At 44.4% G+C, this 27,078-nt stretch overlaps 1 protein-coding gene across 9 annotated transcripts in view; it reads right to left on the bottom strand.

Annotated features, from left to right (window-relative positions):
• CEP295 (centrosomal protein 295) overlaps positions 1 to 22,593 on the bottom strand; it is a 72,661-nt gene extending 50,068 nt beyond the window's left edge. For 3 of the 9 annotated variants that reach the window (XM_090030557.1, XM_090030562.1, XM_090030563.1), the window contains exons 1-7: positions 22,026 to 22,400; positions 18,860 to 18,993; positions 17,013 to 17,213; positions 15,145 to 15,269; positions 12,469 to 12,562; positions 3,887 to 4,019; positions 2,836 to 2,972 (exon numbers count right to left, since the gene is read on the bottom strand). In XM_090030557.1, the coding sequence (XP_089886683.1) occupies positions 2,836 to 2,972; positions 3,887 to 4,019; positions 12,469 to 12,562; positions 15,145 to 15,269; positions 17,013 to 17,213; positions 18,860 to 18,967 (798 nt within the window). In that variant the 5' untranslated portion in view covers positions 18,968 to 18,993; positions 22,026 to 22,400. Of the gene's footprint in view, positions 1 to 2,835; positions 3,043 to 3,886; positions 4,022 to 12,468; positions 12,563 to 15,144; positions 15,270 to 17,012; positions 17,214 to 18,859; positions 18,994 to 22,025; positions 22,401 to 22,434 lie in introns of those variants that run through there. The other 6 variants (XM_090030558.1, XM_090030561.1, XM_090030560.1 and 3 more) reach the window with 6 other exon arrangements.
• Positions 22,594 to 27,078: the final 4,485 nt, after the last annotated feature.

The raw sequence follows: 27,078 nt of genomic DNA, 5'->3' as shown, positions 1-27,078 counted from the left end.
CTCAACTCCAAGTACAGTCAGTTAATAGGAGATTCAAATATTTTCAACCCACAAAATCAAAAAAAAAATCTAGCTTTAGATATCTTAAGTTGGGTAGCCAATCATGCAGGCACCAAAATTAGTGGATATTTAGCAAACTTTGGTCTTTGTCTGTGCTTTCATTCTTAGGCTGCAAAATGAGGACATCATCTTCTACTTCATAAGTTTGGTATGAAAACAACTACATTAATCTTGGAAGGGCACTCGGATACCAATGCACCATTGAATACAGTGTCATTGATTTCATTGTGCCTTTTCATTGTCACGTTTGGATGTTGTATGAGATATGGTGCAATAAGGCATGGATCCACACTGAAAGGTGAAGATAATGCAATACTGAACAGCTGCCTAAGGCACTTCAGAGAAGTCTTACACAGCAGAATTCAGTGCCATGCAAAGATATTCAAGCTAGCTCTAAACAAGCTAATCCTTATACCCAAATCAGTATAGCTATGTTAATGAGGCACTCCAGTGGAACTAATAATTTTGCAGGAGGCAGGGTAAATTAGCCTAGGAGAAATACCACTGTACTATGGTTATCCCGTTTTCAGTACCTGGATCTAGCTTGGGCATCTTTGCCATTCCTGCAGTTACCTCTATTTCCATATGCTTTGGGCAAAAAAAATCCAACCAAACAAAACAACACCCCCACCCAAACCAAACCAAACCAAACCACTCTGCAACATAATCTTATCTTCAGATCTTTAGCGTATCTTCTACCAAGGGACACACTTATTTAAAAAAAGCAATGGGACTTTCAAAGGGAATGCTAAACCAGCCACTTTTCATTATATCAATGGGTCTCCAGACCAAGCATCTCTGCTAGTCTTACTAGTTTTAGCTGTGCCAAGATGGGAAGCTGGTTCCAGATCCTAGCTGCCCTGACCGTGAAGTAGCGCCTCCTGATGTCTAGTTTGAATCTACTCTCTGCCAGTTTGTGACCGTTATTTCTAGTCACTAGTGTGGCATCAGTTATAAGAACTAGAGAAGGAAGAACATTGTCAGAATTAGATGTCAGTTTCCAAAGTCATGCATTTCTTTTTATATTAAACATAGTGTGTGTTTGGTGTTATGTTTAAGTGTTTACAAGAACAAACCAAAATCAAATGTCTGAAACTGAAACTAAAAATACAGCAGGAAGACAGTGTTTTATATGTAGTTTTTTTCAGCATATATCTAGAGCAATTTAGGACTGCAAAGTTGCATTCACTTTCAATTAAGTACTCCTGAAAATTTTGCCCTTAATTAAATCTAATTCTACTTTCATGAATATTTAATATAAACAAGATGCTAATTTACACAATTTATTTTTGTAAAAGTTTGGCTCTAGCAAGAATTTTTTATTCAACAAGTTATAATGCTACTAAATAACAAAGCCAGTTCTAAATATTTGATTTAAATCTAGCCTAAACACTGTGACAGAAAAAATAAAGTGATCTTAAAAATAAGATCACTTAAATAAATATAAAACAGTTCTTTGGGTACTAGGAGAGATGAAAGACTGGCCTTGAAATTATAAATTGTATCTGCTGTTTGACAACTGCTGAGCAGCCCACTTCAAGCCATTTATCCATACTGTAAGTCTTCAAGTAAGATACCTTTACATAAATGACGCTAAAGATGATCAAGCCAATTCACTCTGAAGCAAAAGAACTCAGGCTGGGGTGGGCAATTGTTTTGGGCAGAGGGCTGCTTACTGAGTTTTGGCAAGCCATTGAGGGCTGCATAACAGGCAGTCCAGGGCAGATAAATGTTAGTTTTCTAAATTTTTTAGGGGCCCCACAGGCCAGATAGAATGGCCTGGCGGGCTGCATCTGGCCCCGAGGCTGCATTCTGCCCACTCCTGACTTAGGCTCATGCCTGCAGTACTTACAAACTTTGTAAAATAGTTCAAGCTTTTCTCACTTTTCCTTTAAAAAATACCCTCAGATATTTCCTCATTATGCATACACAAACATACCTGCTTTTTGTCAGAACAAACAGATATCAATTTAAACAGGATTCCATTTCTTATGCACTCATCCAGTTGATTTCAACATCTCTTACAATAGGGGTGTCAAAGATCTGGCCCATAAATCCACATTAGCCAGCCCTAGTGCTAGCCCCAGGTTTTGAGTTGACCCACAGGCCACATGTAACAAGCACCAGATGGGCCTTGCAAGCAGGGACCTCCCCATCTCTCCCCCCAGCATGCTGGATCCAGCACCCATAGTGCCCACTGTGGGTCATAAGCTGCACACACTGCTCACTCCAACCAGTTCAGAATGCATGCTGCATGCAGTGCAGCCAAAGTGGGTCCTGGAGCAGGCAAAGTGGGTGCTGGATAGGACGTGTGCGAGGGGAGGGGAGAGGGGAGGAATTATAGGCCCAATCTAGCCTGCAAGGCCAGCCCATTGCCATTCATCTGGTCCCACACCGTTAGGCATATTATAGCATTTGGAACTCTGATAACACACTTAACCAGCATTTTTCATTAAATCAGTTTCTCAAAATCTTATAATACATTCTGAAAAATTTGGCAGGTCACAAAGAAGTAGAATCAGCTGCAGCATCACTTTAATGTTCAAATGCCTTTTATTTTTATTGATCGTGAAGAGTTTATTTCCTTAATTTTCATATAGCTGGGCTGAACAAAAATGAGGATAATTTTCTTTTAGAAGGAATACATTTTGAAAACAGTTATTATGTCTCTCATGAAGTCAGTGCTCATTTACCATCTAGTCTGTTACCAGTTATGTTGACTGCTGGTCGTTCTGACAGTTAAGACTTATGGTGTACAATTTCTACTTTGCTTACTTGTGCCAAATGGACCATCTTCAAGGCATGACTTCCTCTCACATGTGCTTTTTCAAGCTGTTCTCTTCTTTCCCTCTCCTCCTCCTTTTGCAGTTCCTTCAAGCGCTTAGCTTCCTCTTCAGCAACTAACCGAGCATCTGGCTGGCAGTCAATCAATAACAGTTTAAAACCATCATAGACTGCGAATATTGCTGACAGTAAATAATTCTGTAAAAGTGTTCAACCAAGCTACTTTAAAAAGAGGTATGAGTGGATATATAAATACCCTCTAATCATTACAGCCCTCGTTCATAAACTACACATTTTTATACCTTCACACACACACAAGCACAGCAATACCTATCATCTTTTTTATTCTGAAATATCTAACAGTTCTAGTTTCAAGTAATAGTATGGAAAAAAAATCACTTATAACAGTCAAGCTATTATAAATTATATTTGCCAAGGTATTTTTCATTCAGTATAAATGGTATAAATGCTACTAAATACGTAATACAGCAAATTCTATACATTTGATTTCATTTTGAATAGTTTGGGATAGAACACACAAAAGTACTTACAGGTTCATCTGGAAAATAAACACATTTTTTAAAACCACTGCAATAGTAAAAGCATTATGAAATCTGACAACTGAGGGCTAAAGAAAGATAAAGTAAAAACCCTAGGACAAAGACAACACAGGCAGCCAGAATATATTTTAAACAGATTCAAACATTAATCTTAAGAAACTGAAACTGATCATTTTGTTCAGGGCCAATTTCTTCAGATAGTTAACCCTGTGCAACTTTATGCCAGTGAGCAATTCCACTGAGCATAACTGGACTATCCACTGGTGTTAAGTATGTGTTGGATGGATGGTTAAGTATGTATAGGATATATAAGGCACAACTGCAATCCTTTATAAGTCTGCACCATTTTAAATTAAGAACAGATGAACTGTTGTATTCTACTAACTCCTCTTTTAAACAGGAAACTAATTAAAACAGAACACTACTAAGAGCTGCCAGAGCTGCTATATGCAACAGAAGTGTTGACATACGGGAGAGCATACCATATATGAAGTCAATCACCTGCTCTGTGTCCATTTCTCTATCCACGTACGGTTCTGACAGATGATGATGAGTAACAGAAAAATTGTCAGCATTATAGACCTTCACTGTAGGAATTTTTTTCACTTCAAAGTTCTGAAAAAAATCCAGTAGGAGTATAAATAATCAGTTACTTTGCTTAAGGCTCTGTTTTCCATTATGAGCAAAATGGAATATAAATAAATGATTTACATACTCAGACTAGCTAGGAATATAATGTAGAAACAAAATGAGAACAAGCTGCACTCAGAATAAAACCCTGAAAGCCAGAAGAACTTTAAAACTTCACATATCTATTAATTATTAATACATAACCTCAATGCAAAGCCTATTTGGAGGTTGTAGTGATTGACAGCACCTAACAGCCCAAGACAAACTCCTCTACACCAGACATTAATCAGAGAATGTACATATATGCTTCAACTATATTACCTTAATTTAAACATGCTTGGTTCTTAGTGCAACAATACAGGTCCTGCTCATGGCAACTATCAGATTTACCTGAATGAACAATGTAGGACATTCATAGCTACATTATATACTTATACAATACAGCATTGAAAAAGAAAAGAAATCCCAACCACTGTCAGCTGCAGGCTTTGATTATGAACACCTAACTGCCTCGATGACATTTTTGAAACCTTATCTGTGAATTCTCCTTTTCGTTGTTTTTTTTTTAAACAAGTGCCATAAGTTTAAGTACAAACAAAAAACTATAACTCTTAGTTCCAAAATGATGCCATTTTCCAGTTGGTCTGATAACAGGTAAAAAAATTATACTTTTCTGCAAGCTTTTGGGACCAGAGTCCCTTCGTCAAGCTCTGGGAAAAGTGTAGATGGTACAAGATGGTAAAAAGTCCCCATAGGTAGGAAATCAACTTCATTTTTGCACAGACGGAGCTGAAGATAGAAGGCTATCCCTCTGGGTCCATAAGAGCATCTTTGTGAGCTGTGCTGAGTAGCTCTTTGATGTATTGATCAGGTAGAATTCCTTCCCTAGGAGGTGTCAGATGGCAGGCAGGGAGGTAAAAAAACCCCATGAATTTTATACTTAAAGTATTACAAGTTTAAGTATAAAGTCTGTGCAAGGGACTCCCTGCTCACAAAAACAAGATTATTCTGCAGATGTCAGTAGTTCAGACGGTATGCATGGGGATGGGAGTCATATGCAAGTCGTTTATGGTGCAAAGGAAAGGAGGGAGAGAATGATAAACAGCTGACTCTTATCAACATAGACAACTTCAAAGCATTTTCTTTATAGATTACATATACTTTTCTGTGCAATATCTCTGTCCCGGGAGTCAAAATAAAGAGCAGCACTTACCAGCAGCAGGGATGTGCATGGGGCGGAAGGAGGAACCCGCATGGTTTGTTAGCCGCCTTTTTGTTCAATTACGGCTGGCCAGTGATGTCAACGTTGGACGTCAGCCGATGGAAATAAGAATGGCGGCCGCTGCCGTGGAAGGGGCAGACAGCACGGGCGAGGAGCTGCAGCTGCTGGCAGCAACAGGAGGAACCTTCACTACAGGATCCATGGAGCCAGGAAAGCTAGCAGGGACATGGGTGGCGCGAAACAAAACATCCTGGCAGGAGCCCGCACCGAACAATGTGGGATTAGCAGGCACAATATCAGAAGACGCAGCTGGAGTGGCATCCGGGAGCAACACGATCCACAGATGGGGTGCCAGGATGACGGGGCACTGAGAAAGGGAAGACCCTGGGAGAGCCCTGAGGGGTGTAGTCGGGGCGGGCATCGCCACCAGTCCCAGATGGAGTGACGGGCAGAAGAGAAGAACGCTGGAGGTGATTGGTCCGGGGTGGACCAGAAGGAAACCTCAGGGAGTGTTCAGGGTAGGCTAGTAAGAGGGTAGCGAGTGACCTGACATTCTGTATTTTGTTGGTCTATTTAGCCACCCCAGATAAAGGGGCAGAGAGAAAGGGGAGTGTACCCAGGGGACCGAGGCTGAAGAGAAGCCTCTGTAAGTTTACCTCTCCTTTGTGTATGTTTTCCCCCTGAAGGAAGGGGTGAAGGTGAGGAGGGGAGATAGGAAGGCCCTTAGGGTGGTCACAGTGGCTAGGGGCTGCGGGCACTTAAAGGCCAGTCAGAAGGCATTACTCCATGGGGGGAACAAGACCAACGGATGGGTGATGCACTGAAGGTGGTGTGAGTGACCGCCAGGTGAATCCTGGGCCACTGGGTGTCTCGTCAACTGACCACTCCTACTGAGGAACAGCAAGTCGTGGCAGGCAAGAATGGGGTTGGTGACGCGAGAAGAAGAGAGCTACTCCAGCACCAACATGATCCCGGGAGGTGTTTGACATCCACCCTGTCCCAGGAAGCAGGGTAATGCAGGGTACTTAACTGCAGCCCCAAACGACGCATGTGGAGAACAGCGGGAGGACCCGTGCGGCTTGTGAGCTGTCTCTATGTACAGATGCGGCTGGCCAGTGACATCAGCACCAGACACCGGCCGGCAAAGTTAAAAATGGCGGCTGCCGCGGCAGAAAAGGTGGATAGCCTGGAGAGAGAGCTCCTGCAAACAACACCGGAAAGGCAAGCTCTGCTGCGGCTAAAATCACTAGAGGAGCAAGCCACGTTGCTGCATCCGCTGACGGAGGAGCGAGCAGAGCTGCTGTGGACGCCGCCAAGGAAGCAAGCAGTGCGGCTGCGAACACTGCCTGAGGGACAAGTCACGCTGCAGCCAACACCGCCAGAGGAGGCTGGTGAGCTGGAACCTTGGGCTGTGGGAGAGAGAGGCGCCCCATCAAGCTCCCTCACCAAGCACCGCTGAAGTGAGTACTGATGTGAAGGGGGAAGAGCAAAGGTGTCTACGTGGAAGTCTCAAGACGAGGGTGGAGTGGCGGGCTGGTGGGGCTAAGGACGGCTCGTCGGTGGACAAACACCTGTGACGATCCAGACAAGGGGTTGGGGTGAGACAGGGTCATTGACGAGGCCCAGGAGGGCTAGCGGAATTGGCCTGAACTCCGATGCCAAGCAAAGGGAGATTCACAGGGTGCGGTGAAGGAGCAGAGTCTTGTCAGCTGAAGGCAAAATTCCCTGAGGGGGGTGGAATCTAGGGTGAGGGCACTTAGGATACGTGGCTAGGGCAGCTAGGAGGCAGTTCCCGGGAGTAAGTGTCCCATGGGGCAGGATTAGGAGGAAGACTAGGCTGGGGCTTGGCCCAATCCTATGTCACGTCAGCGTACAAGTTGGGAGGGAATGATCCGCCAGAGGATGTCATCAAGGTGACCAGCAAAGTGGACTGAGGCCAGGGTGTAGGGGCGGTGGAGCCCCGTGAACAACCGCTGGGCCAGACCCAGGCATCGAGGAACCTGCCGGGCGCCCTGCCCATTGCGGAACATCAAGACATGGCAGGCGAGTGTGGGGTCTACTGCGCAGGAGGACAGAACTACTTCGAGGTTACTGAGGGTCCAGAAGAGGCACGAGATCCGAAGAGAGGTCCGAGCCACTGCCTGATGGCTAGAGACAGCCCGGCGGGCACACACCTGTAGAGCAAAGGCCGCTCGAGAGCGGTTATTTGAAGCCTGGCAGTCACAATCTCATACACACATTCTTGAATGCCTATCACAATCTACTCCTTAGGACCCCGGTAATCTCCTCCATTTTTCATTTCTCACCAATATCCTGCATCCTCATGTTTTCCTTCAAAGCCTGCCATTCCAAAACCTGGAAACTTGACTTCATGTCAGCCCTTTATATACCTTACCTTGGCATATGGGGTCTTCGTCAAATAATTTTAGATACATCACAACCAAAAAAGGATTAAGAAAACAGGATGCAAATTAAATACCATTAACTTTTAAATTATTTGCTCATCTAGTTTCTCCCCTTCCCCCCCAAAAATTTATTTATTTATCTCTATCTGGTGGGTTGAGGAGAACTGAGAGAGATGTGTTAAAAGAAAAAAAAGAAGTGTGATGCATCAGGAAGAGGTGCCTGATAATCAAACTCAACTAATGTGGCAATGTCAGAAGAAAAACATTACCAGAACTATCCTGAAAAATAAGTCACAGTAACTAATAGATCAACATTAGTTAAAGCATTTACATATAGTAATTACAGCTTTGAAAACAGACAATTCCCATGACTAAATTTCATTAAAATGTGATCACCCAGTGCTATGCCTATTCTGTTCTACTTTAGGACTGTACAATTAGATACAGTTCTTTGAAATATTTGATAATCTACTATTAACAAACCAGTAATTAATAGATTACACTTAATGAGTCAACTCTCCAACAATTTATTCAGAAGCAGTAAAGATGTGAAAGCTGTCTCAGAAGGCTGTAATTTCTCAATCAGTGCTAAAAAAATGCCTCCTCTTTAGGATACAGAAATAATTAGCGGCCTAATTCCCTACTTGTGATGAACATTATTACAGCTCCTGCTAGTACCAGTGAATTAAGATTCTATCAGTATTTCCCTTAGGGGTATACAATCCAATGCAAAAAAAATGTACCCCATCTTAAAATCCAGTCTACTGATGCTCCAGACAGCAATTTAATTTTACAATTTGTGGGGAAACCTCATATACCACAATCTACAAGTCCTATAGAAATGATAGTTTTTCAAAATGAAAACACTGTAGATGTGGACAGCAAGTTTTAAAAGATTTTGATTCAGAACAGTTCTTGCTGAATTTTAATCACATAGTTGTACTGACTTCAAACTAAAGATGTATGTAAGTGCTTGGCTTGATCAAGGCCCACATATACTTGTGTAGTAACACACTATAATCTTTCAAAATGGAAGTGGACAGTTTGTCACTATGCAGAATAAAACAGTCAAAGTAGGCATGGTTTTGAAAGATGTATTTCTTCAGTACTAGAAAAGATTGCAATGAAAAGTGCTGTTATACTGCTATATAAAATTAAAATAGTAACATATTAGGAGAGGAGTGTCGTGTGCTGGATCAGCTACAATTAAGGCTGGAAAGCCCTGCCTGAGTTGAAACACTCCCAAGATCTACATGATTATTTGCATTTATTTTTCTGATAGCTCGTGGGATGTCAAGTAAGGTTACCATGTAAGCAAGAGGTTCCTAGTAACACAGCAATACAATCCCACATCCCCAAACAATATTCCTTAAAGTTGACAGATTCCACCAACTTTTTTTTCAAAGGCCTGGGGATCAAACCCTAGATCTGTAAGTCTCCAAATCTCAGTCACTCACCATTTACTCCAAATAATGCATGAAACCCACTGGGAGTATTATTTTTCCCTTTTGGGGAAAATTATTTTTAATGCTGCCATTAAAAAAGTAGTCTCTCTGGATAGGTACATGTCAAATAACTTATATTCTACATGTTTCGAAAGATAAGCCAAAGGATTTGTAGCCAAACACCTAGGAGGATGTTCTCAGTTGTTGCTCCTCAACTCTGGAACTCCTTTGAATATGAGGTATGCCAGAGCCTGAAGCTGGCTTTTGGAAGTGGTGCAAGACCTTTCTATTCAGGCAGGCTTTTAGTAGCAGAGGTTGCTCTGGATCTTTCGGGTACTGTTCTATAATTGTATCTATTTTTATTGAAAGGCACTGAACCTTTCTGGGGAGAGTGGCATAAAAATCAAATAAAGAAACATGCCTTAGGTGGGTCAAAGGGACATGTTAAGCTACAGGAAGACTATGCTAGTTGACTCCTCCTTCCAGGCAGAAATCTCAGAATGATTTGCTGGTATATTGCTATGATTTGCCACTGTTAGGGTGTGTGGGGGGTGTTTCCCATTGTAAGCCAGGGTCAAGGAGGGAGTCCACCTTTCTGGATGCATAGGAGAACTTCTCCCTGCCCACAAGCAGGGGTCCAGAATAAAAAATAAAAAATGTAAAACCTTGAAAAATTTGGAAGTACAAAGTACAGAGTAAACACTGTCCTCCCTGCATATGCTGGGATGGCTGACCAGAATGGAAAGCGCAAGGGGTATAAAGGCCTCACAAGGTGTGAGGCTTGAACTCATAAATCAAGGAAGTGCTCACACTTTCAGTTTTTGCCTGTGACATCTACACGACAGCAGAGAGCAACAGTTTGTGTGCTAAAGGCTTTCACAATGCTAACAGGAGAGAGACAGAGAGCTCTAGCACACACATTTAAAATTACTAGAATGAACATGAAATAACCTTCCAAACCAGGCCTAGCTTTTTCCATGAGCTTGGTCAGAAAGTACATATTCCAAACACTTTCAGCATGACCAATACTTCAATTTCACTTTAAGAAAGCTGATAGGAGGAAAGAGGGGCATTTAGGAATCATGTAACCTAGTGCAGAAAACACTGAACAGCAAATCAGGAAACTTAAAGTCTATTCCTGGCTCTGCTCCAGGCCTCCAGGGTAACCCTGGGGCAAGTTGCATCATTTCTCTCTGCTTCACAGAATCATAGATAAGTAGGGCTGGAAGTGACCTCTACAAGTCATCTAGTCCTGGGTTCCCACTCTGTGGTATGCATACCACCAGTGGTACACAGACAACCTGTCAGTGATACGAATTAACAGATTTAATATAATTACTTTATACGACAAAAATTTGCTAGTTGTACTTAAGGTTGTATCATTTTAAATTGGTGGTGTGTAATCTGTCAGTTTGGGAACTGCTGATCTAGTCCAACACCTTGCCTGAGACAGGATCATCCCTACCAAATCATCCTATATAAATAAATACAGAACCTAGCCTCTCATCTGAGCTACTGTCAACCCTGACAACACAAGACATAACACCCTAACCTGCTACAGGGAAAGCAGGGGGACCACAGCAGCTAAAGCCCCACTTGTGTAGATGGTTGTTAATACACACTCAAAATATTTCAGGGAGAGAGCCTTGTACTCCCGCTACAGAAGAAGGCAACCCTTTCCCCCAGGCTGTACCAATCTGATCATGGGGTAAAATTCCATCGTGACCCCAAATATGGCAATCAGTCTGACTCTGATTGGAGGGGAAAGACCCTGCAGCCAGAAACACCTGGCTTTAAGTACCATCAGGACCTAAAGCACTGGCAAACCCCAGTCAAAATCAGCAGCCTTGGCTACAGCCAACATGCAGTGTTTCTGGGGAAGGCTTAAAAAACAACCAACCAACCAACCCCACAAACCCTACACATGCATGTAGCAGAAAGTGGATAGGGGAGAAGGGAGCTGAATTCCCTCCTAGTCCCATGCAGCAACCAGCAAAGCTCAGAAGCATGGGTAACACCTATATTACAACACAGGCAAAGCTATGCTGAGGTCATCCCTGACCGGCAGCTGTCCAACCTCTTGTGGATCGTCCATCACTGGAGGTGCTCAACTCCCCTAAGCAGTCTGTTCCACTATCTCACTGTTCCAACAGTGAAGAAGCTTTACTGGATCTCCAATCTAAACTTACTTTTCTGCAACTTCAAGTCATTGGTCCACACCCTAGTACCTGCAGGAAGAGAGAAAAGGTGCTTCCCTTCTTCATGGCAGCCTTTCAAAGATTTGAAGACTGCTATCATGTCCCCACTTCAGTGCCTTTTCCACAAACTGAAAAAACATCGTTCCTTCAACCTCTCTTCATATGACTTGCTTTCTGATCTCTATCATCTTTGTCACATACCTCTGGACACTCTCCAACTTCTTCGTGTCCTTTTAAAAACATGGAGCCCAAAACTGCACACAGTACTCTAGGGGAGGCCTAAACAGTGCTGAGTAGAGAGGCACTATCACCTTCCACCTCTTACACTTAATGCTTCTATTTCTGCATCCCAAAACTGCATTTGTCTTTTATGCAGTTGTATCACACCGAAGACTCATACTGAGTCTGTGATTTACCGAGACTCCCAGATCCTTCTGCACAGTGCTGCCACCCAGCCCAAAGTCACCCATTTTGTATTTTTTATTGTTCTTTCCAAGGTTTAGCACATTGCATTTATCAGCATTGAATTTCATCCATAAGATGAGGCTAAGAATATAAACAGCCCCAAGATCTACTTATGAAAATCATTAAGGAAGAGCTACATACTGTCATCTTACCACCGTAACTTGTCAGACATTATAACTATATAACTATATCAGCATAAAAGGCCACTGTCACAGCATTACTGTGTCAAATAAACTAGTACATTACATGAAGAAAACTTTTAGGGGATGTAGGGAGGGGTTTGCACTAGGTGATCTCTGAAGCTCCTTTTCATCCTTTTCAGCCCTGCTTTTCAAACCACAGTATCACATTATGACAGGAGAATGAGGTGATGTGTATGTCAAAGGAAGATCACTATCAGCATTATCATGATTAAGACAATTAAATGAAAACAAGATAAGTTTGAAAGTGCTCATTAAATCAAGATGATCATTGTGATCTGATTTGAAGAAACAAGATCCTAAGAAAATAAAAATCAGACCAGGACCTAAATTAAATATCAAAATCTGAACTGCAAGAAGTCTCTCCATGCATAACACTTGTTGCTTCTTGTATCACACAAATAATTATTTCAGCAGTTATCCTCCCAAAACAGAAGCAAGCCACGAAACCCACCATATTTACCCTGATTTGATGACAGTTATAAAATTGAATGCTTACCTCAAAAGGATAGGGTCGAGGTGGTGGGAGGCTTGCGATTTTGGCAGCTCTTGCTTTTTCCACACATATTGCATGCTTACGTGCATTTACTTTCCTTGAAAGGAGAAAAAAAATATTTAAGCAGAAACATTAGCGTAATGTAAAACTGAGAGGAAAACTGAAAACTTAGATTTAGAATTGTTTATGCGTGAATACAACTGTTCTTGGGGGACAGTGATTTAAGATGCATTCAACAGGCAATTGAATCTAGAATTGATTATTCAATTCTGGAAAATATGCAAACATTCAAAAAGAAATCAGAATTGGAGAAAAAACAAGTCCCTGAAGAATCAAGGCAACCCCCCTTTTCAAACAATTTTCCTGAAGTACCAGAAGATTGTGCACCACTTTGATGGACCAACTTTAATTGTTCATGCATGCGGAAACCTATCTATAGTGCCTCATTTCTGTTATAGTACAATTATCCTCTAGAGAATACAATTCATTTTTCATTCCCATTCAAACCTGAACCCTTCTCCTGAAAAGGCTAGTAAGGATGGCCATGACAAATATGATAGCTGCTTTTATGAAGCAGGTAGCTGTCCATCAGGACCTGGACTGAGATCAACCCATTTTATGTCACTGAACAGCTGTCAGCTGACCTGGTAGGAAAATGATAAGACAGGGGGAAAGGCTCCTCATCCTGTTGCCAGTTCCCTGAACCATCTTGTATAGTTGACCTTCTCCCTTGTTTTTAAAACTGGAATTCTTATCAAACTGCAAAAGTGTATCACCCGGGACCCTGGTTTTCTCTAGAGAAAAAAAAGAATCCCCAATTTTCAGATTAAAAACGTAACCTCAAATCCACCTTTTTCCATTATCAAAACACCACTATATATTAGGGATGTGTGAAGCTTCGGTCACTGATTTGATTTGGAGGAGATTCAGCCTGATTCAGTGGCCAAATCTGCGAAACTGAATCAAACTGGGAGACCCATTAAAAGGTCTGAATTGAATCCGAAGCCTCTGAATTGATTCAGAAAAGATTTGAAGGGATTCAGCTTGGCTGGGGAGAGGCAGGCACAGCTGGGTGGCTTCAGGTTCTCCTGCAGCTCCTATGGCTGTGCCTACTTCTCCCCAGGCAGGGGGAGCCACGGGAGAAGCCCCCATGGCTGCCCTGCCTGGCCCTTAAAAAAAAATTAAAAAGCCCCACATTCACCCACTCTGGCAGCAGCAATCAGGGCCTCTGGGGGATCATGGCAGAACACCTCCATGCAGCACAGGGCAGTGGGGATTGCCCCTCTCCTCCCCCCCGCCTGGCACCTGAGCAGCAGCTGTCATATCACATGGGCGCAATGAGGCTCGGCAAGGTGCTGAACGCTTTCTGGGAGCTGTGGCTGCTCCACGTGTCAGTCTGAGCCTGGCAGCATTCAGCCCCAGCGGCTCCAGCTCCCAGACAGCGTGCAGTGCCCTGCTGCTCCTGCGCCAGGCAGGGGAGAAGTGTGTGTGTGTGTGTGGGTGTGTGTGTGGGTGTGTGATCTCCACTGCCCTGCGCTGCAGGCAGGGGAGCTGTGGGGGCTTCTCCCATGGCTCCCCCCACCCAGGGAGAAGCAGGCACAGCCGGAAGAGCTGTGGGAGAACCTGCACCCACCCAGCTGTGCCTGCCTCTCCCTGGCTGATCTGAATCTCCAAATCAGTGTCGAATCTCTGATTCTGATTCGGCCAGATCAAATGGGTACAGTGATTCGATTTGGTGATTCAAATCACTGTCCTCCAAATCAGCTGAATCTGAACTGAATACTTCCCTATTCACACAGGCCTACTATACATATTCTAATATAATAAAAGCCTTACTTTGTCTGTCTGTCACGCTCTGGGCCAACTGTGCATGAGCCACCGAGAGGGTGCGCGCCAATTGGCTGAGAGGGCCCGGAGCATTATGCACAGAGGGGTCAAGGGAGCTGCTGCGCCATGTGCTGCCAATCCTCTCTCTGCCCCAACAACACCCAGCAGGGAGGGGGAAGGCAGCGGGGAAGAGGGGAGGGTGGGATGAGGGGAGCATGAAGGGGAAGGGAGGGTTTTTGGTGGCAGTGCCTCTTCACTGCTGCTGTGCCCCACCCCACCGCTTCTGCCCAGCCCTGACAACAGCTGACAGAGAGGGGGAGGTAGTGGGAAGTGAGGGAGGAAACAGGGAGGCAGGTGGGGGGGCAGGGAAATCTTGCCGGTCGCTGGGTGGCAGCAGCCACCACTGTGTGCAAGCTTTCTTCCCTCCCTGTTCCTGGGACCCTGTGGCAGCGTGGGGTGGAGTGGAGTGGCAGGGGATGGGGAGGGGGCGGTGCACAGGGCTGGAGGCGGAGTGGTAGCATGGCAGGTCACCGGGTGGGGCATTCTATCCCCTCCCGCCCCCACTCTGTCATTCATGATGGCCAATTTGTTAGTATCTATATATTAGTAGCATTCCATTTTAATCGCAGAAAAATGTGGATTTTGAGTTACTTTTTAAATCCAAACAGTGAGGATTTTTTTTTAAACCAGAGAAAACCAGGATCCCTGTTTCTCACACACTAATCTTTCATTATATACAGTTCCTAAATTAAAAAGCCTTCTCAGAAAGAAGTCTCAGGATTCCTGCCTTCTACACATGGCAAATTTCAGTATGCACTCTATTTGAATAAAAAACAGATTACAACTTCATACCATGTTTGCTCTGTCCATAGTTTTTCTTTTTGTTTTTTCTGCACTTTCAGAGCTTCCTTATGCCTCTTTTCTGCTCTCCGTTTCCTTTCTTCTGCTTGCTTTGCCAGAGATTCCAAATCAGGTTCCTTGACAATAAAATGTAATTAGTGCTTTATAACACCACACTTGACACTTATTATATCAACATATTTCATGTAAAGTATTATCAATGGCAAGAGCAACTTGCTTGACATGACAAAAACCAAGACGAATTTCTATTCTACAAGAGTCATATATGACTAATCACTTTCCACATCTTGTTCTTTCTTTATTACTAGTTACAGCAATATGCAATACTCCCCCTCATACCATTACAGAAACAGATGGAAGCCTTAGCTTCCATCTGCATCTGACTGCTAAAGTCAATATTTTAATAGCTCATATAATTCTAAACCACCACAGCCTTTTTCTGGAACTCTTCTTTCATTCATGCTAATTTAAAAAATTGTGAATCAAGAGGAAATCTCTTTTGTAATTCATAGTTTTAACCAATTATCTTACTACTATGCATTTCTACAGAATTCCCCACCCTATGTTAAAAATCAGAAAATTAGCCTCAAAGGACTTTGAGATAGTTTATCTACCTATAAAAAGGGGAATAAAGGTACTTGAGGCAGGGGCAAAATGGCTTGCAAAAGTTAGGCAGGAAGTCTGTAGTAGAGTTTGGTCTCTACAAACCTGATTCAGAGTTCACTGAAATTGTGCAAAGAGATTTCCCTTAGGCTTCAGAGAACTCCAAATCAAGTCCTGTCTAAGTCAGAGGGGGAAGAATACCAAGAACGTGTGGTATTTACAGCCATGAATAGAACTGTGAAATGATCCCAGAACAGACAGCTTGGTTCTTACTGGGAGATAAGTGATATAGGATGCCTTGCATGGGATGGACTCTGCAGACATATTCTTATACATACAAGCAATGACTTGAGATTAGACATGCTAGCATTTGGGAGTACAAACATTACACAAGCATAAGTTTGGAACGACTTATTGCTATCATGCAATGGAGTCTTCCTAAAGTAGGGTACTACCACAGACCATCATAATGGTCATAATGTTTATGACACATTACAGACATGTTTCTTTTGAAGCCAAACAAACTGCCTTACTAGATAAGACCACTTGTCCATCTAGTCCAGGACCTCAACTACAATAATAATACAAATTATTAAGAGAAATCCCATAAAGGCCAATAAGTTTCCGCCTCAAACTCTGAGGCCTGACAATCTGCACCCTTTATAAAACATGGAAAACAAATTTACTTATGTCAATAAAACTTATGTAGTTCCTCATATGCTTTGTTTCATGCATCCATATTTGCAACTGAAAGTATGTCAATATTTTTTATAAAAATATTCAAGTGTGGAATTTTTTAAACATGTACCATTTCAGGCACTATGGGTGCCTATACACGAGCAGTGAAGCTGCTTGGACATGCTAGAATTCCAGTGTGTTGGAGCAGACTCAATTAACTGAGTCAACTGATTGAGCAATTGCCATGCTCCAGCAGCCTCCTAAGTTCTGTGTATGAGCATCCCTTCGCTTAAAAATGGTGGCAGATGCACTTGAACTAAAGCTTGAATGAGCTTTAGTTCAAGTGCCCTGCTGCCATTTTTAAATGTGGGGATGTTGATACACGAGACGTGGCAGTGCTTTAATTAGAGCGGCTCTTGGAGTCACTCTAATTAAAGTGCAACACCCAGCATGCCCAGAGCATGTGTAAAAGTGCCCTATGAGTCTAAGGTTAAAAGCAACAGTAACATATGCCACTTCTACAATTTTGGTAAATTAAATACTGAGAGTCTTGACCATGTCACAATCTCTTTACTTACATTTTCTTTTGCCTGTCTGTGGCCCTCCCCAACAGCTTTTAGACTTGATAAATAAAGCTTTTCCAAGGCTTTAATCTTCTGATCTTGGGCTTTCAGCCACTCGGCCTTTAGGTTTTCTGCCAACTGATGCAGTTCTTCATCTTTCCTCTGCTTTACTTCTTGTCTTATCTGTAATGCAATGTACCTTTCCTGCTCTCGAACCTGATTGAGCAAAGTTATAAATTTTGTCAGTTACTTACCAGACCTGTAGCCAGCCTTATAGAAGGCCCTTAACCAGTTCTCTAACAATTGTCAGTCTCTTCCATTGTTAATACTGTTCACATTAACTAGTTATATCCTCAGTACACTAACTTCAAGTGATCACTTATTCCATTTTCCAAATTCAGAAGTCATAATAATAAATACATAAAACTATTCCAAGTGAGGCAGTACTTTTTCTCTAAAAAGCTAAGAGGGGTCAGCAGGTTAGAGTTTATGGTTTTTGAAGAAGCATGCTTTAAGAAAAATGTTTAAAATAAAATCAGGGTACTCGGGAGAGCAGAGGAAGTTCAGAAAAAAACAGACAGTGACAAGAAAAGCAAACAAGGATGCTATTTGTCCAGAAAAAGGTCAAAGCAGCAATTAAAAGAAATGAGGATGGAGAAATGGTCAGAAGTTAGGCTGAGAACATTCTGATGAGAAGTTGCTTAAAATATTCCTGTACAAAAGGCAGCAAGCAAAGCATTTAAAAAGCAAGTAGACCTAGCCAGAACAGTAACCAAAGAACACTTTATTTAGTGGGAGCACTTTGGATTGCCTGAAGGGAAATGAGATAAAAATTCAGAAGACCAAAGAGTAAGATGGCAGTACCTGAGGAATTAAATAATGAGGACTAGTAAAGGTTTTAGCAGCAGCTGGAAAGGAAGAGATGGCTGTTACGCAAGAAGACTTGCAACTGCAAGAACATGATAGCTCTTGAAGTTGATGGGAAGAAAGAAAAATCAATAATATGTAGCAAGATGCATATTATGTGTGCAGTTTCTTTATAGCAGGGGGGTCAAACTTATCTGGCCCGGGGCCAGATTGGAAACAACTCTCTGTGCTGTGTGCAGCACCCATGGTGCTGGGTCCAGCCCGCATGCTGCATACAGCATGCACGGGCTTTGCTCCAGGGCTTGTGCTGCATATGACACACAGGCTGGACCTGGCACTGCATGCAGCACAGGTCCCAGACTGACCCCTCTGGGCTGCATGTGGCACCCTGCCAGACTGGCTCTACAGGCTGGCTCTGGAGCTGGGCTGGGTCGGATTGGGCTATGCCAAAACCACCATATAGGGCTGGTTTGGCAGGGCATCACATGTGGACTCCCTATGCTGTCTGCAGTTCTGGGTCTAACCTGCACACTGCATCCAGAGTATGCCCTAGGTTGACACAAGCTACATGAGGCACTGGACTGGTTGCATGCCCAGCACATGGGGCTGGCAAGGGGTGGATGCTGCATGCAGCATCCTGCAGGCCCAGCCCTACACGTTAGCTCTGGCATGGCCTAATATGGACTGGCCCTGGAGCCAGTGTGCAGAGCTGGTTCAGTACAGGCACTGCATGCAGCACTGTGGGCTGACCCCACTATGCTATGTGCAATGCATCAGGTGCTGGGGAGAGCATATGGCCTATTTGACACATGGGGATGGTCCAGAGACCCACAGGCCAGCTCACATGGCTCTGTGAGCCAGGGTTCAATAACCCTGGTTTACAGAATTTTTCACCTTTGCTGTGCAAAAACACTCTTTAAAGTACACTCCTAAATCACAGATGTGCTTTCTTTCAATCACATAAATGAAAATTGCTGTCAACACTAAAAGCATACCTGCTGCAGTCTCAGTTTTCTTCTTCTTTCATATTCTTCTTTCAAAACCATAGCTTCCTCATTGGGACTAAGTCTCAGTTTCCCAGCTTTTGCCACTTTCCGTTTCATCTTTGGGAACACTGACTATTTGATTTCTGGGTCAGAACAATGTTGAAAAACATAGTAAATAACCTGCAGCTAAATTTTTTTTGACAGGAAATAAAGATACTGGCATAATGCTAAAAACCTATAAAGATGCTATGATTGGAGCTGCAAAAGTTTATGCTGGTTGTATACTTTTCTTAATACCTGGGGGGGGTTTTGGCGTGATATTTGTTACAGTCAAATGTACTTATTACTTAAGCTGCTAATCCTGCAGGGAGCAGGTGTTCACTGCCAGACTGCAGCCTAGGAAAGCCTATCTGCTGCAGCCAGGAATAGTAAGCTCAATTAAACTTCTGAAATAAGTATCAATATATGGTCTTTCAGATGTGTTAGTTAGAATGAAACATTCCATTGTAGGAGGAGACCTCAAACTCTTGCAAAGGGTGAACTACATCTTAAATTGGTTAGTAGCCTATATGCCCCTTCCCAATCACATGATCATATAGACCATGTTACCTCTCCCACTCACAATCCCAAGAAATTCTTGTGGCAGCTACAATTACTAACAAAGAAATCATGTTACAAAGGAACGTAATATCTTCTAACATAATGCTGGAATCAGAGGCTAGAATCAAGAAGGGGATTTGTCACTATGTAAACATGTCTAGTTGTACTCTACTTGAAAAAGGGACTAGAAATGGGTCAGTGTCATTGTGCCCTCTTAGTACAATATTTTATGTGCTAAAAAGGTTAAGTATTATGATTTGCCACATAGCTCTGCTCCTGCAGCATTTTTACACAGGTAATTTCACACTTAATACACAGTCTCACTGAACTCACTGTATATTTACTCAGATAAATAACTGCTTGTAAACTCCAAACCTTAAATATATAAGAAAACAATTTTTTGAGCAGCCTAGAACATTAACTAAATCATTTATGAAAGGACTATTGTGAAGCTGAGGGCATATAGCAAAACAGTAAAGGCGCACTGATAAAGATTTTCTGGGCCGATACCAATGGCCGATTATAAATAAGCCATATTGGCTGATACCAATTTGATATGCAAGCCCAGCAGCTTGGAGAGCAGTGTCTGGCTAGTTTGTTGTGGAGAGAGCATGGGGGTGGGTGGGAAGGGGCATGGTGGGGGCAGACTGAGCCCCTGCGGTGAGGGAGGGAGTGGGGCTGCCCAGTCCCATGCCCTGTCCCGGCTGAGCTGCAAGCGGCGCATCCAGGGAGCATGAGGTGGGATGTAGCTCCTGCTGCTGCACGCACACCCATGGGAGGCATGTGGCCACTGGATCTGCTTGGGGTGAGGGCGGGCTGTCACTGAATGCTTGAGGCTGGGTGGTTGGGCAGGAGCTGTGTTCAGAGAGGGTGACAGTGGTGCTGGGAGCAATGCCACGGCAAATTTTGGGTGGCTATAGCCTACCCTGTAACCCACCCCTCCCCAGTGCCCCACTGCCTACCCTGAGCACAGTCCCGGCCAAAGCCTGCCCTTGCCCAGCACACAGCTCTGGGAGGCACGTGCCCCGCCCCGTTCCTCACTCTGGGGTGCCCCCACTGGCAGGAGCCACCCCCCAAGACAAGCCGTTTATGGTTCCATCCCATGCTCTGCACAGCTGGGCAGCACCTGCCACTGCTCCATTCTCTTCTTCACTGCGGGGGGCCTTGATCTGCCCCTCTTCCCCTTCCCCCACAACAGACCTACCAGCCAGATACTGCTATCCACACTGCCGGGCTGCGCACCTGGCTGCCTGCATGCTGTAATTGCACAGATGAATACAGCATTTATCGGTGATACTATCAGCCAAACAAAGCCGACTGTGGATAATGTCAATTTTCCTTTTACTGGTGCTGAAATGATATGGACCAATATATTGGTGCATCTCTACAAAACAGCTGTAGGGATTTACAAGATTTATGGATCTTCATGCATGGCTCTCCTTTTCATTATGTTTCTAAGCTGAAACTCAAAAGGTAGCAAGGCTGCAAAGGCATGCGCCAAACATTTGCTTTACTAAACAATTCATGTTGGTTAAAGTTCACGTTGCTCATAGGAAAGTATTTTTCTGTCTCAGTGAGCGTATCCTCATGGTTCTGGAGCATCCAGTTCCCTTCCACTAAATCACAACATTTTAAAAGGTGCTTAAGCTAGGGTGAATTTGATTTAAATCAAATCAAATTAAATAATAATTTAAAAAACTATTTAAAATCACTGGTCAGGAAGCCTCGATTTAAACATTGTTTTCTACAAAAAGTGCATTCTTGTTGTTTGATATGCTTTATTCATTTAACTTCTTGAAATTTTGCACTTTGAGAAAGGTAAGGCCTTGACTGTGCATACACGAACTTGCAGACAGACAAGAGGGCTGATGGATGGGTAATCAGGTCTGTTATCTCTCATCTCCGTATACTGCTGTTAACAAGGATGTTCCCTGTGGAGACAGACTCTCTCTATGCATGAAGAAAGGTGTTTGTGCCCAAAAGCTTGCAAAGAATAATCTAACTATTTAGTTGGTCTAATAAATGATATCACATCTCCCCAAAGAACCTTGTCTGCTCAGGATCACTGGAGACACAAACCCAGTTTAAGAACTGAAACTAAGCAATACAGAGACAATTAATGGGATCTTTTAGACTGAGCACAGAGTCCAATTGAGTAAGAGTGGTTTTCTTTAATCTTTACTAATCTATAGAGGAGACTTTGGGCACCCCGTAAGTGTCCATGGCCTGTGGTGACCTATTTACAAAGCTTTTCTAAAAAGGTTACGTGAATATATGGTCTCAAACAGTATATAATTCAAAGTTATAATTCCTATTCCATGACGATCATCTTTGAGTTTTAACATATCTTATATTACAACCATCTTTATATGTTTTTTAAAGCATCTTAACGAAAAAAAATACGATTACATACAACCCCCACCCCCCCCCAATTTAAAAAAATCATTCGTTTTTCTCCACCCTGGGTTCAGCCAAGACAGGTGCCTCCAACAGCACCAGCTTTTGGCAAAGGCAATTATTTTGTTAGCACACCAATGCCACTGCCCGAGGACGACGTTGCTTGCTGAAAACCTACCTCCCGGGAAGGGAGGCAGACCCCGAGGCAGGACACGCTGCTGGGTTTGCAGGTCCCTCCAGATGCCAGAGGCAGGTTTCTGGAAGGGCTCGGGCCTGGTGTCAGCCGCAGCCTTCGACTGACTTTGGTTTTCGGTCCAAAGGCTCTCCAAACGCGTGCTATGCTTTAAGCTTTTCCTAACCCAGCTTTTTTTTTTTTTTTCAAAATCACTAGTTCCTGGGTGGAAGGAGCGAGGATTTACCACCGAGGAAGTAATTACCAGAGGCGACCTGATCCGGGGATGCCCGAGCGCTGCAGCTCCGAGGGGAGAGCAGCTGCCGCATTTACACAACTCCAGGGAAAGGACCACGAGCTCCTTCATCCAGTCTCCCCGCCCAGACCACCCCCCTCGCCCGCACTACCGACCTACCCCCACAGCCTGAGCTCCAGGCACTTCAAACGGCTTCTTCCGGCTCCTTCGACCCCGTCACATCCGGCATTCAAACCACCCGCCAATGAGTGCGGGCGCAGCGGGAAAACCGGCGGCGCTAACGAGTGTACGCATGCGCAAAGGCAAAGGTTCTCCCATCCTGGCGCAGCTGGGAGACTCGCTGCGCATGTTTCAAGAAACTAGCCCTGTTAGCGCGGCAGCTAGTGGTGAATAACAGGCGCGACCCTCTCCTGCTCGGGGGGCGTGGTCACGGCTCCTCTTGGCCAATGGCAGCTAAGCCGAGCCGTGATTGGCCGTTGCACGAGCCGCGCCGAATGTGCGAGGTGGCGCGGGCAGGTGGGTGAGTTCCGCGCTGCTCCCTCGCCGCGCCCGCTCCTCTCCCCCGGGCTGGGCCGCGGCTGCGGGACAGGGCGGTGCCTGTGTCTGTGGCTCCAGGGTGGGACTCTTCAGTCACCTGCAGCCCCAGGGACGCGCCGTGCTGCAGGTAGGGTTGCCAACTCTACGCCGGGAGGTTTCCTGACACGTCACGGTGACATTAATGACTTTATGTCAGGAAGGCAAATGCACAGGACCATTACATTTTAACAACCCGCTGGACTAGTGTATCAATCGGATTCAACATTTAATGTTTATTGTAATGACTGCCCTGTGTCATTTATCTCTGCCTGGGTGACTCTCAGCAGTTTCCTGGAGATTTAGATCTAATTCCTCGGGTCTCCTGGGCAGTCCCGGAGAGCTGGCGACCCTAGGTCCAGGTGAGGGGTTGCCAACCATGATCGAGGGCATGGAGGAGTTTTGACCCCAGGTCACGTTAGTCCAGGGGGCAGGGGCTCTGCCTGGGGTCTCTGGAGCCTGCTTTGACAACCTTTTATGAAAGCAGCTCCCCTGTGGCAGATTCAGGTGCCTCGTGTTGTCTTAGGGTGCATGGTAGTTTTAGGAACAGTCCCAGTTGCCTGTGTAAGGAATAGTTTGTGTGGTAGGGGTATGCGAAGCCGGTCCTATTCGATTTGGATTTGACCCGAATCACGGACAATGATTCAATTTGTTGATTCAGATCACCGTCCTGATTCGATTCAGCTGAATCCGAATCTGAAAATTTGATGCTGATTCAGAGAATCAGAGATTCAGACACAGGCACGGCTTTAAAAGTTTTTTCTACATAACTTGACATAGCAGACGCTGCTTGTAATTGCTGAAGTGGACCAGAAGAGATGCCAAGTGTGCTGGGGAGCGCCATGTGCCCCAGCATCACAGCATTCATGAGCCCCTGCTACCTAGAGGTATATAGAAAAAAACAATTAAAGCTGTGTCTATGTCCAAATCTTTCCAAATCTCTCCGAATTGATTTGGAGGGTTCCAGTTCAATTCAGAGACATTCAGAGGGTCCTCTGATTTGATTCAGATTCGGAGATTCAGCCACCGAATTGGATCAGGGACTGAAGCTTCACACAGCCCTGCTGTGTGGTGCCCCCAGCAGGGGTTGGACTTGAGCTCTGCAGGTCCCTGTCAGCCCTGCTTCTCTGCGATTTCTGTGACCCTCTCCAGCCCCTGCAGTGATGTCTGATGGACTCTGCCTGTTACGTTAAAGAAACACCAGCGCCAGGCCAAGCAGCGCCAGCGCCAGGCCAAGCAGTTCATTACAAGCCTTTTCCACCTTGCTGTGGTGTTGCTTGTCCCCGGTGGCAGCGTGTTGTGGCACTGATGTGCTGTCAGCTCAGAGGTGTCCCAACAAAGCTACTCTGGGCTCATCCACAGGAGCTGCTTTCGGGAAGCAGGAGAGCAGCCCAGCAGAGGTGTCTCTGCATTTGGAGCATGTGGGCGGGTGGGTCACAGTCGAACCTGTTGGGCTGAAACACAAGCCCTGCTTTTCTGTGGGCAAGGAGAACTATATGACACTTGTCTGATAATCAGTCAGAAGCTTTATTGACTACAAAATTATCCATTAAACACAAAGCAGTTAATCAACTGGGGTTGCCATAATACAAGAAGTCAACTTAACTGGGGTTGCCAGAATATAAGCAGGCAGTTACCAAAAATTAAGTGTGTTAACGTGATTTCTCACTGCATCACAGTCTCTCTAGAGCTGTTTCTCAGGAGGTATTCCCCTCAGTTGGCTGTACTGGGCGAGCTTCCTGGGTCATGCTCCTCCAAGGCTTGGTCTTCCTTTAGAAATCCATGCAGGCGATTCAAACAGCAGACAGCAAACTGTGATTTCACTTGCTTAGGCTATTTAACCCTTTAGTGGTGTCATCATTACTAAGGCTAGCCAAGCTTGTTATATGATATTTTGGCTTCTAGATCCTAAATTTACAATAGGACATCCTTACACATTTGGAATATTTTCCTGATATTTTTCTCTTTCCATTTTAATTAGTCCCAATGGTTATCATGTTATCATCTTAATTTACGGTTCTATTATTCTATTGTTCTAGATGTTCCCTGGCATTTTACTGGGGTTAGCTTTAGGTGACAATCATTGAATCATCTCAAAAAGCCTTGTGGGAGTTCGGTCAACTTGACATGACCACATTTGATTTTCCTTGCAACACCTCCCCTCCCTGGTAGCTAGGAAAGCCTTTTCTGTTGCTGCCACTTAATCTTTTGTCTTGGCTGTTGTACTCAAGGCAGTTGGGGCCACCAGCTCTGAGCTGGAGCTGGCCACGGTTGTGGAGAGGAGAAGTGCTGACCTTTCTGCCAAGTCTTTGGTCCTGTACTGCATCAGTAGATTCCTTGCGCACCAAGGTGCAAAAGAGGATGGTTGGGGCTATCTTGCCTGACTGATCCAGTTGCAGGCTGGCTGTGCTTCAGCAGCCTTAACATGTGTTCTGAGGCTCTCCTGTTCAAGGCTGCCCTTTTGGCACTCTGGGTGCTGAACTGAGGGTTCAGGGTTGCTGTAGTTACTATGATGGGTGGCTTCTGGACATGTATGTGTATTGAAGCATTGCATCTGTGGTATTCTGCCCATCTTTCAAACTTGTGTGTGGCTGGTTACGTAGTCCCACACCAAATGGATTGCTAGTTTGACCTTGTAACTATGGTAATGCTTATCTTTCCCTAGCCTCAGAACTCACCACCATCTCCTTTAGTGTTTGATGTGACCTATGTATCTAATCTCACAGTTTAACTTGTCTTAATAGAATTTCATGGAAGTGCGACTGGGATGGACCCTGCCATCTCCTCACATGTCGATTCTGACAGGTGGCTTGCAAAACAACTGGCAAGAATCTTGATCTCCTGTGACTTGTCTGCCTGTAGCAACAGCACCCAATCCTTGACATCCATTTTGGGGCACAGTTTTGTTATTCCTACAAATGAAACAGGATTGGACCATGGCAGGAGGACTTTTTTCTGTTGGCCCTGCTCATAGTATCACAGCTGCTGCTGCTGCAATGGACAGAAGAAGCATTTACAGGCAAGTATCAGTTGGTCAGACACAAAGGCTGTAACTGTGGAGTGAGATCTTTTGCTCAGCTGAGTGAGGGTAGGCTGTCAAAATAGAAAAACAAAATATGACTGATTTAGAAGGCATGCAACTTGGACATATGGTTTTATATTAAGAGCTGTTGGTACAGTTTGAGTTATGTCTACCAATCTCAAGGCTGGCAGCATCTGGGCTATAGTTCTTAGTAGCAGAGTTATTATCAGCTGCTGTCTGGTGTATCAGACCTAAATGGACATAGTTGATGTTAATTCCTTGTCTTCAAATTGGGCCCTAGGCCTTGTTTCTACAGCAGCTGAACTTAAAAGGCTTTAGATTCCTTGGTAAAGATCAGTGATTGATTTGAACTGTTACCTGCATTTGGATGTATGCCATAGTTAGGCCCTGGAATGATAAAGGCCTGGGAAACCTACCTCAGTAGTTGAGTATTTGCAGCTTGTTTGAAGACTGCTGGCTGTAGTGGTTAGCAAGTGTTAATACATGATCGTGCAAAGTAAGCACTCTCCAGATGTTCAGTAACGTGCATATCATATACATTAAACCTGAGCAGTTTGTTTTACTGAATGTCTATTCTCTGGTCTCCTTACTGGATTTTTTATTTCAGAATGTTCATGGTGGCAATGTTCTCTCCTTTTACATTTTTTTTCCAAATAGTTTTCTTTCTACTGGCCAATAGGTGCAGATTGAGAATTGTACCTGAACTGTATATGGAGAGATTAGCTAGGAGGATTTTTGGAATCTCTGCTTTAAAAAAGATGTGTGTGCTGCATGAGGTGCCCTCACTAGACTGGTGATGTGCACTGGTTCCAGTCTAGACTAGCCCCAGAGCCAGTGGGCAGCATTGGTCCAGTGGGGTACCACATGTAGCATATGCATCGGATTAGCCCCCCTTTCTGCATGCAGCACTTGTGGGACTTGTGCCTCATGCACAACATGCAGCATGCGCTGGACCCTGTCCAGGGCTTGTGTTGCACACAGCTCATGAGGTTGTTATGGGGCACAGTCTGCATGTAGTATTCATGTTGGGCTGGCCCTGAATGCTGTCTCCAACAGCCTGCAGCCCTGATCCAGACCAGGCCCAGAGCCAGCATGCAGGGCCAGTCTTGTGTAGGCGCTGTATACAGTGTGTGCCCTGGACCATCCCCCCGTGCTACATGCAGTTCCTGCAGCACCAGGTCCAGCCC

This window comes from Crocodylus siamensis, chromosome 1, assembly GCF_052110815.1.
Source record: "Crocodylus siamensis isolate JL-2025a chromosome 1, ASM5211081v1, whole genome shotgun sequence".
Classification (NCBI taxonomy): Eukaryota; Metazoa; Chordata; order Crocodylia; family Crocodylidae; genus Crocodylus; species Crocodylus siamensis.
This window is presented reverse-complemented; position numbering and strand designations above follow the sequence as displayed.